At 30.7% G+C, this 16,533-nt stretch overlaps 1 protein-coding gene and 1 long non-coding RNA gene across 2 annotated transcripts; both read right to left on the minus strand.

Moving 5' to 3' along the window:
* Positions 1 to 13,728: 13,728 nt before the first annotated feature.
* On the minus strand, positions 13,729 to 14,680 carry LOC145002186 (uncharacterized). The gene is made up of 3 exons (XM_078961479.1): positions 14,498 to 14,680; positions 13,987 to 14,196; positions 13,729 to 13,889 (listed from the first exon to the last, which is right to left on the minus strand). The coding sequence occupies exons 1-2, from the start codon at positions 14,663 to 14,665 to the stop codon at positions 13,996 to 13,998; spliced, it is 369 nt and encodes a 122-aa protein (XP_078817605.1). The 5' UTR covers positions 14,666 to 14,680; the 3' UTR covers positions 13,729 to 13,889; positions 13,987 to 13,995.
* A 351-nt stretch (positions 14,681 to 15,031) lies between these two features.
* On the minus strand, positions 15,032 to 15,740 carry LOC144999785 (uncharacterized). Its single transcript, XR_013661003.1, has 3 exons — positions 15,657 to 15,740; positions 15,216 to 15,571; positions 15,032 to 15,128 (listed from the first exon to the last, which is right to left on the minus strand). It is a non-coding gene; the product is annotated as an uncharacterized LOC144999785 (long non-coding RNA).
* Between the last annotated feature and the right edge of the window lie 793 nt (positions 15,741 to 16,533).

The following is a 16,533-nucleotide window of genomic DNA, read 5'->3' on the forward strand; positions in this document are numbered from 1 at the left end:
TTTACTTTGTTTAGAAATCAATACTCTTCCCATATAGATGGTTCCTTATGCAATTCAATGCTTTCATTGTTCTTTGTGGAGTGCATCATTTCATAAATCTCTATACATTCTCATCACACACAAAAACTATTTCCATTGTAATTATTATAGAAAAACTACCTGCATCTTTTGTATCTCATGCCACTGCTTTGACGCTTGTTTATATATACCTAATATATTAAGTGTGAGAAAAAAGAGAATTATTCTTAAATCAAAGAGCTAAAGATCTTGATCGCGAAATGACACATGAGATTCGAACCCAATAAACAAGAACAATTTTTTTTTTGATATGGACCAAGGACATAAAATTTGGTTTTTTGCAGATCTAGAACAAGAACATCAATTTTGTTTTCACAAATATGGATTTAGGGTTCTTATCACATGTGATGAAGTTGGTAGCAATGGTGAAGGGTAAGAGATCATCGGTGATTTTATGGCCAGATATGGTGGTTACGGAGAACGATTGAATGAGAATAAGTTGCTCTTTGTTTTTTCGAAACAAAAATGGTTGAAGTCTGCGAGTCACATCTGTAACCATCTGCAGTAGAAGATGTGGACCAAACAACTACAACTTGTAATAAGAAATTTGTTTGTTTTTTTAACATCTGCAGACTGCTACAATAAACTGAAGTTAACTATACAATAGTTAAAAATAAATCAAAATAAAAATTAGTTTAATTTAATCATATGCAAATCAAATATAAAGATCATTGCGATGATATGATTTTCAAAAAGATTTATATAAAATAATTAAACATAATATTTGCTAATAAATAAAGTTATTAATTTAGCTAAAAACATGTTTATTTTTGTGAAAATTTTAAAGACGGTGATTATTTTTCCGGTTAACTTCAATAAATAATTTTAGTAATTAATTTTATAATTTATTAATATTTGGTTATAGACAACGTTACACAAAATGTATTTATATGAAATTTACCAAACGATTTTGAAATTATTTGACATTATGTAAAATATACTCTAATTGTTTATAATATCATTTAAATATTATTAAAATAATAACTATGTTGTTAAAAAAACAAATCTAAGTTGAATAATATAACTTAAAGTAAGTGAGAAATAGTTTGAAGATGATGGTTTATTATTGCGCCAAGCAGCACCCAAACAACATTTTTTAAATCAGAAGTTTTCTAAAAAACAAACAAACGCGAAAGGGTAAGTGCTGCAACTGTTTATAATATCATTTAAAGATTATTAAAATAATAAGCATGTTGTTGAAAAAAATAAAACAAATCTAAGTTGAATAATATAACTTAAAGTACGTGAGAAGTGGTTTGAAGATGATGGTCTAGTGTAACACCCCAATTTTCAAATATCGATTAAATGAAAAATCATCGTTCCAACATCTCCCAAGACCAATTATGAACTTACTTATAGACTAAACTACAGCGAAAGCAAAATAAATAAAATAAAGTCTTCAATTGAACAACTTCGGGTGTTACATCTTTGCGAAATTCTTCTGTCGTCTTCTAGATATATCAATCATTCTCCTTGGACTTTTCTCTATCACTTGCTAAATAGTTTCATGGGTTGCGCACATTTAAAGTTTCTAAAGGGTAAGCCTAGGGCCTAATGAGTTCGTGTTGCACATATATGTTCATCACTTAATAAAATACAAATAGTTTTATCATATATGTTCAATAAATCATACAACAAAACATATCACCCGATAATATAATTTAGGGGAACGATTAATTATCCAGAGAAAGAGCCAAATGTTATTTTCCCTTCTCCTTGAGACAACTCATCACCCATTGTACTCAAGTATTTTAAATATCCAAGGAAATGAGTATAGTTCTCAATTCTCATCCCCGCCGATCACACACATCCATTATGCCCATGGCGATTAAACACCCACCCATTCCCGCTAAACATATCATCCAAAAAAACGCACACACAATACATAACAAATCTGAAATAACATTTTCACGCAACCATACTTATCACAAAATATATTATGAATAAATAAATAAAAAACCACATAATAAACGCATGACAAATATTTATGTGCAAGCAACCACGGAACACGAGAAAACTCGCATTGTAACCGACAAATCCTATTCGAAGCTTTGTTGCTAACCTGCAACCTATATTCCACCAACAAAAATTCTAAGACAACCCTCCTAGAAAAAAATATCTTACGTGTTCATTTTGGTTCAACTATCTACGTGTCTCATTCGACCAATTAACAACCATTCAACTACATTAATTAAAACGTTCGTAACAATCTTTGTAAAAATATTTCATCTTTCTATTTTAACGAAGTCATTTCCGTATTAAAAAGTTTTACCCTTAAAGTAATACTCAAATGTCCAAACAAATAAACCTTTAAAATACGAAAAGTAATTATCATAAATAAATAAATAATACAAACAATAACATTAACTAGCAAATTCAGAATAACAGAGACTGTTTATTTAGTTTATGTTTCAATTTAGAAATAATGGAAACTTCAAATCATAAAAACTGTAGGAACTATTTTCGTAACTTTATTTATCGTATAAAATATGTAACGCATTTGTTATACATTTTTCATAACAGAACATAGAAATTGTTAACTTATAAACAATTGAGGTACTATTTGTGTAAATACTATTTTACTTCAAAAGAAAATGACATATTTGTAAAACCAATTATATGGAACAAGAGATGTTGGGTACTGCCCACCTCCATCAACCAATCAGGCTATAACATACTTTCATTTTAAATCTTTAAATAAAATAATTTAAAATATTAGAAATCACCATTATCCACAAAAACTTCAGACCCGATTTTTCTATCTTCTTCACCCAAAATCCCTCATTATTTTCTGTTAATTTTTTTAAAGCTTAAGTTTTTTTTTTTTGAATATTCCCATTTATCAGTTAAATCTTTATTTTCATTATTTGTAACATAATTAGAACAAACAACATAATTTTCGATCATTTTATAACAAAATGTATCAACTCAACTTTCATTAAATTCGTTTATTTTTTTTTGGCCAAGACAATGACAATTTTGTTGAACCAAAACATGTAGAACATGAATGTAATCTTACTCAAACATCGAATTCTATCTTAAATCGGAGAGACATACCTTAATTGTTCAAACTATGAAAAATAACTTCATAACTTCCTTCAACGAATTCTCCCTTATTTCTCCACCTTTCTTCACAATTTTTGTGGCATTCCACTCTAGTTCTCATGTCTTTTATAATGCCCATGTTTGTAACTTTTCTAGTTAACTCAAAAGTCCAAATTTATGACTATAATCAGGTGATGAGTTTTGGAATTAAAATTCCAAAATTTCTCTATTTACTCCTAATTAATTCACTAATCATAATTATAATAATATATTTATGCCATATGCTTATATATTTATTTTAATTTTAGTTATCACAAAGTTCCCCCCTTCGAAAAATTCCGTTCTTGGAATTTGAATTCAGTAAACCAATATGGATGTTTGATCTTCATATCTCAGTCGTTTTCTAATGATGCATTTGATCCTTTGGTATCTCCAATCAATAAGCCACCCCGAATCGATCCTTAAGAAGTCCCAATAGTCCAGAGACTCAACCTACCTTTACAAAACCGCACCATGCCTCACCATGAGAATCTACTTTATCTCCACCTGAAACACTATTGACTTCCTACGTTTAACTATATAACCTTTTGGTTGTTCCGGTGCATCCTCCAGTTATCCGTAATTTACTAATTTTTTTACTGGTAGTTTGTTGGACAAGCTCGAGTCCAACCATTCGTTTCTTTCTTAAATCATACCAACATAGTGGTACACTTCATACCATACAACTTAACCAGGTTTTCATCAAGTATATTTCACCCAGTGACACAATTTAAAGGAACATTTTAGATATCCAGAGAAAGAACCAATGGTCCACTTCCCTTCCCACTTGGCACAACACATCTATTATGCTCAAACATTTAAATATCCAAGGAAATGAGTAACATCTCAAAACCTATCTCCGTCAGTCTCAACACACCTGTTATGTTCCCGACTATCATACACCCATGTCTCCATTAAATGTGTCATCATATATTAGGCAAACAATTCTAAAAAATTTCCACTTCTCCTATACCGATGATTCTTTCCGACTCTTCTTTTGTCCACCTAATAAATCTAAGGTTACATCAATCCTCGTCAACAAAATATTACTTGGTTCCTTCCTTACATACGACTTAGTGAATAAGTGACAACGTTAAACTTCCATAATTAGTAACGATCTTACACCTTCTTTGACTCTTGGTAATCCATGCGCATCTATATCGCCCCCCCTCCCCCCCCCCCCCCCCTTTTTTTTTGACAAACACTACTAGTGCACCCCATGGTGATGTACTATGTCAAATAAAAACCTTATCAAGAAGATCTTGAAACTGCTATTAAATTCTTTCATCCTTGTTTTTGTACTATCTTACTGTCACATTTCCTTGTTCCAGTATCAAGAATTCTTCCTCCAACTGTTTGATCGTCGTTCGAGGAAAAAACATCTCTCTAAAGATTCTTGAAAACTCATCCCATGACAACCTATTGGTTGTATCCAACACCTTAACTACTTTTACCCTCCCCATCCGTATAAAGCCTCATTTTTAAACATCATCACGACATAAACCACATTGCCCTTATTTGCACACTTATCATAATCAAATGTCTCCTCTATCTCTATTTTCCACGTTTATGATATGATAGGATCAACGTCCCAGCGACACGTTCGTGGTTTACAAGTCATGAACGTCTTGTAACAATTACCTCATCATTTATCGTTTACATACTGCCTAGTCCAGCACTAGGGTCATAAAGAGGGACTGAGATACTATATCCAAAGCCTTCCTCTTCATTAACCATTTTACCACCTTTCACATTCTATAGTGCATCTCGGTCCTGAACATTTACATTCGACAATGTAGCTTACTATCCTGAGCAATCTCATCAATTAATTATTCTCGAGTAACCATATTAATTATAGGACCTTGTACACAATCTCAACCCCGACCCCGACCTCGTTTGGAGTTAGAGCTCAGTTACACCAATTTTGCTCGTACAAGTGCTATGATGACTCCTAGACCTTTTACCCTACACCTACCTCTACCTCGACCCTAGCTACGCCAACAACTAGAAGTAGGGTTTACAAGAGTCTCTAGTACTTCTCAAAGTGCAACAACTTCAGCTCCAACTGGAATGTCTTCCCGCTCTAGTGTTACCTTAGTAAGCCTCCATGATATCCTTGACGACATGACGCCTACTAATAAGATATGTTCTAAATTAGTCGTTAGGTTACCTCTCGATCCTTCCATCTAAGCTTAAGTGTTTACGGAAACACCTAATCTGCTTAAACAATTATCTGATACCAACTTGTAACACCCCAATTTTCAAATATCGATTAAATGAAAAATCATCGTTCCAACATCTCCCAAGACCAATTATGAACTTACATATAGACTAAACTACAACGGAAGCAAAATAAATAAAATAAAGTCTTCAATTGAACAAATTCGGGTGTTACGTCTTTGCAGAATTCTTCTGTCGTCTTCTAGATATATCAATCCTTCTCCTTGGACCTTTCTCTGTCACTTGCTAAATAGTTTCCTGGGTTGCGTACATTTAAAGTTTTTAAAGGCTAAGCCTAGGGCCTAGTGAGTTTGTGTTGCACATATATGTCCATCACTTAATAAAATACAAATAGTTTTATCATATATGTTCAATAACTCATACAACAAAACATATCACCCGATAACATAATTTAGGGGAACGATTAATTATCCAGAGAAAAAGCCAAAGGATATTTTCCCTTCTCCTTGAGACAACTCATCATCCATTGTACTCAAGTATTTTAAATATCCAAGGAAATGAGTATAGTTCTCAATTCTCATCCCCGCCGATCACACACATCTGTCATGCTCATGGCGATTAAACACCCACCCGTTCCCGCTAAACATGTCATCCAAAAAAGCGCACACACAATACATAACAAATCTGAAATAACATTTGCACGCAACCATACTTATCACAAAATATACTATGAATAAATAAATAAAAAAAACCACATAATAAACGCATGACAAACATTTATTTGCAAGCAACCACAGAACACGAGAAAACTCCCATTGTAACCGACAAATCCTATCCGAAGCTTTGTTGCTAACCTGCAACCTATATTCCACCAACAAAATTTCTAAGACAACCCTCCTAGAAGAAATATCTTACATGTTCATTTTGGTTCAACTATCTACGTGTCTCATTCGACCAATTAACAACTATTCAATTACATTAATTAAAACGTTCGTAACAATCTTTGTAAAAATATTTCATCTTTCTATTTTACGACGTTATTTTCGTATTAAAAAGGTTTTACCCTTTAAGTAATACTCAAATGTCCAAACAAATAAACCTTTAAAATACCAAAATTAATTATCATAAATAAATAAATAATACAAACGATAACATTAACTAGAAAATTCAAAATATCAGGGACTATTTGTTTAGTTTATGTTTCAATTTAGAAATAATGAAAACTTCAAATCATTAAAACTGCAGGGACTATTTTTGTAAATTTATTTATCGTATAAAATATGTAAGGCATTTGTTACACATTTTTCATAGCAGCACATAGAAACTGTTAACTTATAAACATATGAGGTATTATTTGTGATAATACTATCTTACTTCAAAAGAAAATGACATATTTCTAAAACCAATTATATGGAACAAGAGATGTTGAGTACTGCCCACCTCCATCAACCAATCAACCAATCAGGCTACAACATACTTTCATTTTAAATCCTTAAATAAAATAATTTAAAATATTAGAAATCACCACTATCCACAAAAACTTCAGACTCAAATTTTCTATCTTTTTCACCCAAAATTCCTCATTACTTTCTGTTAATTTTTTTAAAGCTCAAGTTTTTGTTTTTTTTTTGTTTTGTTTTTTTTTTGGAATATTCCAATTTATCAGTTAATTCTTTATTTTCATCATTTGTAGCATAATTAGAACAAACAACATAATTCTCGATCATTTTATAACAAAATGTATCAACTCAACTTTCATTAAATTCGTTTTTTTTTTTTTTTGGCCAAGACAAAGACAATTTTGTTGAACCAGAACATGTAGAACATGAATGTAATCTTACTCAAACAACGAATTCTATCTTAAATCGGAGAGAGATACCTTAATTGTTCAAACTACGAAAAATAACTTCACAACTTCCTTCAACGAATTCTTCCTTATTTCTCCACCTTTCTTCAAAGTTTTTGTGGCATTCCACTCTATTTCTCATCCCTTTTATAATGTCCATGTTTGTAACCTTTCTAGTTAACCCAGAAGTCCAAATTTATGATTCTAATCAGGTGATGAGTTTTTGAATTAAAATTCAACAGTTTCTCTATTTACTCCAAATTAATTCATTAATCATAATTATAATAATATATTTATACCATATGCTTATATAATTATTTTAATTTGAGTTTTCAAATCTAGTGATGCATCACACAACACATACAAAATAGTTTTAAGTTAGAAGTTTTCCAAAATACAAACAAATGCAAAAGGGTAAGTGTTGCGTGACGCAACAAGAAATGATCGGAAGTTGTTTTTCTGAAAAAACAAACAACCCTAAGAGAGAAAAGAGAGAAGATGTAAGGTGAAGTGGGAGGGAATGGGTTGGATGGTGCCACTCGGTTAAAAAAGTTATGTATACTTAATTAGCTAATTAAGAAATGGAAAAATCAATTTAATAAGGGTAATATAATCGTTATATATGAATCATGGACGAACACTATAATATTTTGAAACCATATGTACACGAGTTATCAAATTTTCAAATATTGGTCTAAGTCTATTATTATAACCAAACTTTATGGACCATTTTTGTAAATTACTGTTGAACATAGTGCATGGAACTATGTAAGACGTATGGAGTCGACAAACAATTTCACATTGACGCAACCAACGTTTAATCATGTTCTATTTTATATGAAAAAAGTACGAGCTTAGTTTAAACACTGATATTTTTCCAAATCAAAATCACCAATATCAAATTTCAAATAAAAACAAGTTTTAAAATGCATCTCCAAACCCAACTTTTTGCTTAGAACTTCTTCGCTAAATACGAAAATCATATATTCACAATTCAAACCAAAATCAACTTGGGTATAAACATATTCAGATGTTGACTAAACTTTATGACAAGACTAATCTTATGAAGTAAAAAATAAAAATTTCTCAAAAAGTAAGAAAGAGAGAGAAAAAGGAAGATTAGTATGGAGAAAGAACAAGAAGAAGAAGACAAATGCCAAACAAATACTATTCATACTCTAGTACTATACATGTATAATTAAATGTATAGGTTTCTTTAAATAAAACCTCATTAAAGTTATATTATAACGAGATGACATTATACACATAATAACATTTTTGTAACTAAATCGACCAAACTTATTATGTGATCATGTGACATAGCTCAATTTTAAAAATTTAAATGATTTATTATTTATTGTATTACATTATCATATATTTTCACTTATTTTATGTTTAATTAGACATCTAACTTGTGCCTTGTGCCATAACTTCTGTTTTATTTCAAAACGGTTCAAGTTGGAGTAGTCTTAAAGTCATTTTAGTTATCAAAAATTTAAACATATTATCGTTATTCATTTAAACCAACCACCACGGATTATTGCATACCTCCATTTATAGGTTTTCAGTTTTTTAAAGGAAAACTTCTCCACTCCCCAAAGTTTTTTCTACAAATTCTTAGTCTTAGAAAAAATACAACAAAACAAGTATTTTATTTAGTTATTTATTTATTTTTTTGAATTTCTTCAAAAAAATTAAGAGAGTGATTAATTGCATTATCCTAAATTTGGTTTCGTGTATCTCCATACGTTTATATAGTCGAAATAACATATATCAAAAAGTGTAAATACATGTTCCTAGAAATATCCCATATTTCTTTTACATTTATTAACTCCATTTGTTTAGAACTGAATTTGTAATTTTCAAGGAATATTAATGGTTGCAGAATCTATGAGAAAGACGAGCCCCAAATTCAAAAAACTTGGAAAGTTTGGTGGAAAACGGTTCTAGACACTTGTGGGAGAGCGAGAAGATACAAAATTTCATACTAATTTGAAGGTTGTTATATACTCAATACCTTGAAAGTCGTCGATTAAAAATAAACTAACTCAACCTATATAGTAGGGTAAGTCAGATCGAATCCACACCGATTTTATGGTTCAATTTGTGCGTATAAAATAATCAACAAGTTAAACTATGAGTTGAAAATAAGCTACTAAACGGTTGTAAATTAAAATTAAGAAAAAGGTTGAAGCTTTATAATTCAAAGAGTTTTAAAACAAGACATAAATTATGAGATAAACAATATCACTTTTAGTTTTCTTGCTTAGATTATTAGAATGACCACATTTAACTTCTCTTAGATTCCTACTTAATTACATACACATAAGTTAATCAACATTAAAGATGCAACTTTTAGCATAAAATGTGTTGATCTAACCAATCATCTTGGTCCTATGTCTTGTCTATTGAATTATGAATAACTAATAGTTTGACAATATCGTGTCTTAGAATTAAACAATTACAATGTTATGCATTCACTATTAAAATTTATGAATATTGCATGTTGATTTACTATCCATCTTAATTGAACTCAAAATGGTGAGTGAACATGCAATATAAAATCTTAGATCAAATAATAAATGCGAGATGAAAACACAACTTCAAGTAATATTAGTCGAATGATTAACTTTTAGAACATAACAATTTGTATTCTATTTATAGGTGAGGAATGGGGAAAAAACCGTTACACTGTTCTTGCCTCTAGGACACTGATTTAGAGTCGTAGGACTTTGATACGAGAAACTATGTTGGATGTTGAAATTCCATTCTTCAAAAATTGTTTGGTAAAAAAGGACGTCCTGTGTGAGGGTCAAAGTCCCAGGATGTCATGCAGGACATTGACGAGAAATTATTTTGGCATTCTTCTCGTTATAAGGCATAAGCTTCCAAGTATGATTATTGTGCCTGAACCTTCCCCCATAATATGTTGCTTTATTATTCATGATTTTTTCGTCAATTTCTTCTGGTTTCGTTCCCTATACATATATTCAATAGTTCATGATTTAGAGCAAACATAAATTTATTTAAAAAAAATTTAAAACAATTTACTTTGTTTTAAAATGGCCCAAATCAAAAATCTTTTAAAAACTTGGACAGTCGATATAACTATAGTTGTTAAAATCGCGATCCTGATCGTAGGATAGTACGATCCTAAGATTCTAGGTATGAAAAATGATACGGATCTTATTTGGAGTATGATTGAGATCCTATCCGATCCTACCTTTTATTGATTTTATTATTTATTTATTTATTATTTTTTTTTGCAAATGAATTTTTTTACCAGTTTATGGTTTTAATCCTTTACCAACTTATTGTTTATCATTTTATGTTGTGACTTATGATTAATATTTTAAAGTTTTTATAACTTTCTAACGAAAAATTGAATTTTTGAAATTTTTTCTTGATTAAAAATTAAAAATTAAAATTATATTTTATTTTGTAGGATTTTAAGATCTTGATCCCGATCTTGCAAACCCAAAAATGATCATACATAGGATCCTGATCTTGACAACCTTGGATATAACACTTATTTTTTCTTTTCGTTGTCCAAACCAAATTATAAACATATAAAATTGAATTAATTTCACCATTTATAATATTCTATCTTATACTCCAAATTTTTTATAATTTCTTGTGGTGCTAAGCCACATTTACAAGCAAAATGGAAAGTATGTCAGAGACATTTTTGTCCAAGTCCAAAGTATTTTTTATTAATTATTATATATGATTCTAGGTTTTTTTTATTTTTTTATTTTATTATTATTATTATTATTATTATTATTATTATTATTATTAAAATAAAGCAATGAAACCAAAATATAAACTAAAACTAAATATCTAAAAATAAAATCAAAGGGGGCAGAAATTACTTGATAATCATAATGGTGGAAATTATTAATATTGGAGAGGATTGCTAAAAATATTAGTCATCGAACCCTCGTCTCTAAGAAGAATATTAGAATATATCACATGAGTGCGACAAAGTCCATTATATATATATATATATATATATATATATATATATATATATATATATATACACACACACACATCTGAATATCCTCCTCTCTCTATAAATAATCTTTCAGAGAGAGTCCACATATATCTTACATGGTATTAAAGTCAACATTGATACATCCGTGTCTACCATTATCGAGCCGATATTTCTAAAGGGAGAGTGTTAGAATATCGCACATTAATGACACATAGTCCTATAAGTAACCATATATGTTGAAAATACTCTCTCTCTCTCTCTCTCTCTCTCATCATACTACACTTATGGAGAGTTAATATGAGACTCTACATATATCTTATAGTTCCATATTTTTTTAATCCTTTAAACTCCGAATGAGATTTTACTTATATCTTACAGTTCTACTATTGTTTTTGAATACTATTAATCTTAAACCTGGGGGCGTAGAGAGGGACAAAATGGGCAGTTGCATATGATCAAATTTTATTTTACTATATATTATATATACATTTATTTAAAAATAAAAACTTATAATAAAAATAGGGGTACTTTTTCTCTGACTAATCTTGAGCATTTGAAAACATTTACATCCTCAAGACCGACCCTAATCCTAAACCCCAATATTTCGCAGCTCAGTCATCGGTCTCCCATCACGAATCTGATTTTAATCTTTTGTTTATCTTATCATGATCTTTGTATATAATATTTAGCATATTAAATATGGCATACCAAACCAATTATAGGCGAATGAACCGACCAGACTTATGTTTTACTTTCAATCGTTCAAATAATATTAAGGTGCCCAATATGTATTCAAATACTTACATAGTTTTTAGTTACTAAAAGAATAGCTTCTTAATGTACTAATATCATTGTTGTAATCATATTTGATACATAATCATAAAATCTAAGAAAACAAAAATTGTTAAGGGTTAACTCAATCTATTTTGATCCACACTAAAGCATTATATGTTTTGTTATGAACTCATTACTTGTTATGTTCATTAATTCGATTTACATATTTAAGATAAAACATATTATGGGGTTGTTTGATATGACTCGTATTAGGTTTGTAGAATATGACTCTCCGAATCAAATTGTTTGTTTTGCACACTTGAGAGGTATGGCTGAGTCATCCCAAAATTTTAGTTGATTGTAAAACTTCATTTGTATGTCTTTTTCGGTAATCGTGTCAATCTTCTCCGTTCTTGAGCAACACCTCCAGCCAAATTGGCCCTTGCCTCTTCTACATCTTTATTCTCTCATCACTCCTCTCTTCTTCCCATCAATGAATTAGTTTATTGAATTTGAGTGTTAACATAAGGAACACGTCAATATGACAAATTCTATTAGTTACACCTCAAAATTAAATAATTAATTATATAATGCTATTTTATGATTGAGTGTAATTGTGCAGCATCAAAGGGTAATGATGCTAGAGAATGTGAGAAGTTTGCTAGATTCTATCGTTCTCTTTGCCCAGGTGAATGGGCGAACAATTTTTTTTAGTTTCACTTTTATAATTTCACTTCAATTTGGAGATGCTATAGAATATGAGAAGTTTGTTTTTTCTGGTGGATTTCCAGTAGTGCATTGTTATCACCTGTAAAGTTTCATTGCTATTTTGTATGACACTTCGTATATTTTATAATTATTTAGAAAAAAAATTCAGATATTTTATAAAAAATATACATTTTATCCTTCATAAAATAGAATAAAAAGGTAAAATTATCATCTTTATAAGTTAATACAACCATTTAAAGATATAATCAAACAACTTGATTGATTCGATCAAAATGTCTAACTCAATTAGGCATCTTACTCAATCATCAAACTTGTTTCAGTCAGCAACTATTAACACTACTAGAAACATGGGTTTTAGGGACGGAAGTATCCGTCGCTATTCCGTCGCTAAATGTTGTTTGCGATGGATCAGCGACGGACTCACTCCATAGGTAATTAATAAGTGACTAATTTCTCAGCGAGGGTTTTAGCGACGGAGAGGTTTTTCCTTGCGACAAATTTAGCGACAGAATATCCGTCGCTAAATGTCACTCAACACATTTACCCAGGGCATTAGCGACAAAATTTGATAAAGTCATTCCATCGCTTTTCTGTCGCAAAATTTTAGTGATCAGTTTTTTTTCCGTAGCAAATCCCTTGCAAAATTCATATATTGATTTCTTTTTTTTTTCTCGTCACTGATCTGTCGCAAACTTTAGACATGGTTTTTTTTCCATAGCTAATCCCTTGCAAAATTTACACATTATTTTTTTTTTGTTTCGTCGCTGATCCGTCGCAAACTTTAGACGTGATATTTTTTCCGTAGCTAATCGCTCGCAAAATTGATGCATTAAAATACTTTTTTTATTCTCACCAATCCGATGCGAACTTGTAATATCATTTTTTTTATTATGATTCTAAAAGAAAAAAAATACTGCAATCATCAAATTTTTATACTAAAAAACATCAAATAACAATGCAACCAAACATTACAATACCAAAACTATCAAAGTTTACCAAAGTATCATTCAAAAAACATCCAAAACAAAAATTATCCATATAACATCAAACTCCCAAAGGTTTAACTTCAAAATAACATTTTAGCACCAAGAAATCCAAAGTATGCATCGGGAAATGAGTTTTCACAAAACATAATTTCAAAATAACATTTTAGATGCTCTCTTCATTTCATGTCCATCCAATCATCTTCGGTTCACATTCCTATAAAACATAATTTGAAAACAATCAAAAGTATCAAATACAAAAGGTTAACAAGTCATTCAAAAACATCAAATACTAATGGTTAACATCATATTACCTATAATTTTCAATTTCTCATCATATTTTGCAAGGCTGCATACATCTTCTCCATTGCTTCATATTTTGTATCAATTTGTTGTTGTTTGACATCTATTGCTGCAGCTTTCGCATCCATTTCCTCACGCATTTGTTGATGTTTAGCTTCCATTTCTGCAGCTTTAGCATCCATTTCCCCACGCATCTCGTTTCGTACACGTTCATAGACAACCTAAAGTACAATGCCATGATAGCAAACTTTGTAAGTGCAATGCCATGATAGGAAACTTTGTAAGTACAATGCCATGATACGAAACTTTGTAAGTACAATGCCATGATAGGAAACTTTGTAAGTACAATACCATGATAGGAAACCTTGTAAGTACAATGCCATGATAGGAAACTTTGTAAGTACAATGCCATGATAGGAAACTTTGTAAGTACAATACCATGATAGGAAACTTTGTAAGTACAATGCCATGATAGGAAACTTTGTAAGTAAAATGATATGATAGGAAATTTTTATAAAGTACCTCTTGGGATGTTATTGTACTAGATGTTCCTTCCAAAAAGCTCACTGGATCAGACACAGATCCGAATCCATATATTCTTCCTTTCTTGACTCCTCCGGAAACATCACACCATGTTTCATTATCCAAGAGGGGGTGGCAACTAGTATCATCACCAAACTTAGCCACCATAGCACTTTCATAAGCCTCCTATTATAGCAAAAAAATATGAAACAACAGAAACATGAAATAAGGAATAGAATGGTTCATTCCATTCCATTAAATTCATAATTAAGGAATGGAATGAACCACTTCATAAGCCTCCTATTAATTAATACTCAAACCTTTTATAAAGTTGATTACTACTTACAAAATACTTAATTACAACTAGGCAGAGGATAAAACATTTAGAGATAATAATTTGTTTCTTTTCTTTTGTGAGTTGATTACTACTCACGAAAGATTTGTTTTCTGTTAATTTGTTGCTTTAATGAAGTTATTAACCCGAGTAGTAGGAAGTTTTGTTTCCTAAAAAAGAATTGAAAAATACCTTAACTTTAGATGCCTTTGGTTTAATGTACTCTTGAGTAGACCGTTTAGTGTGCAACCTTGCATAAAGTTCAACTCCTGTAGGAGGGCGTTTAAGTGTTGCTTGCTACAAAATCCATTAGTAATACTTTAAAAAACAAAACAAAAACTCAATAGTCTAAGTGGAAACTAAGGTGAGATGCAAACATCTTACCATTCTTTTCTTATGTTGATGAATAGATATAGAACCCCCTGTATGTTTGGAAACAGAGCCATCTTCTAATTTATTTATGTTATTTTTCCCTGATTGTGATAAACGTTTCCATTTGGATGTGGTCCACACTTCATTGATCATTTTTTCCCAATACTCCTTTTTTTTATCCAATTTGGGTGATAGTCCTTTAGCAAATTTAAATCACCTTCTAGTGAGGCATTCACATTTACAGCTTTGGCAAGTTTTAAAGATTCTTCACGTGCTCTTCGCATTATGTCAGGAAATCGTTTCTTCATACAGTCTTCCCATACCTTGCGAGCAAGAACATCAGTCGCTTCGGGCCAGACATACAAACCCTACATGTAGATCACGCATACAGTTATCTTTTCCATTTTACACCAAGTTTTACTTTGATAAATCATAAAAATAATAAGTACAAACCTTGAAGTGTTCCCACATTGCATCACGATGTTCTTTGTCAACCTTCTTCCATGAGATCCATGGGTCGTCAAACATCGTCTTCAGTATACATGCGATGACTCTGATCGCTGAAATCTGATCCGTAAATCTTGCAAAAAAATAAATAATTAAAAAATTAGCATTAGTATTATCATTAACAAGTAAATTCATTTTCATAAACAATTGTAAAATTAACATTAGTACTCCTTTTCAGAATCGATGTCAATGAACTTCCTTTTTGATGGGTTACTTGGAACTTGTTCCAAGATGTTTGATCCTCTAACTGAAGAAGAAGAAGGTTGACTTTCTGCATTATTGTGTGATTGAGATGCATTTCTATCTCCAGCATCACGACCACCAATGTGACTACCACTATGACCACCACCACGGGCTCCCTGTGGCATCATTAGTCAAAAAATAACCCTTAAAATCAAGAATTAATAAACTATTGGTTAGAACAAGTATGTATTATAATAGAAAATTTTAGAAGTAAGAGATGGTAACATGTTATAATACACAAATAAATGAAAGTGCAATGTATATAGAAAAAGAAAACGATCATTTTAGCTAAAAAGTTATTGATAAGGTCCATTAGGCAATATATAGTTCCAAATACATTGTTTCATTCCACATTTTTAGTAATTACTCATCATCAGAATTATCATCACATATGTTGTCTTCATCTTCAATATCATATTGGGATGAATCATCCAAGTTATCATCAACTTCTTCATCCTCTTCTCTCTCAATGTCATTGTCATTAACTTCTTCTATTTCTCCTTCAATTACATGAGAAAGGGGTCCTGCCACCTCATTTGCACCACTACTTGTAGAAGGTAAAATTTCTTCACTTTCTTGA

The sequence above is a fragment of the Lactuca saligna genome, chromosome 6 (genome assembly GCF_052625555.1).
Source record: "Lactuca saligna cultivar CGN05327 chromosome 6, ASM5262555v1, whole genome shotgun sequence".
Taxonomy (NCBI): Eukaryota; Viridiplantae; Streptophyta; class Magnoliopsida; order Asterales; family Asteraceae; genus Lactuca; species Lactuca saligna.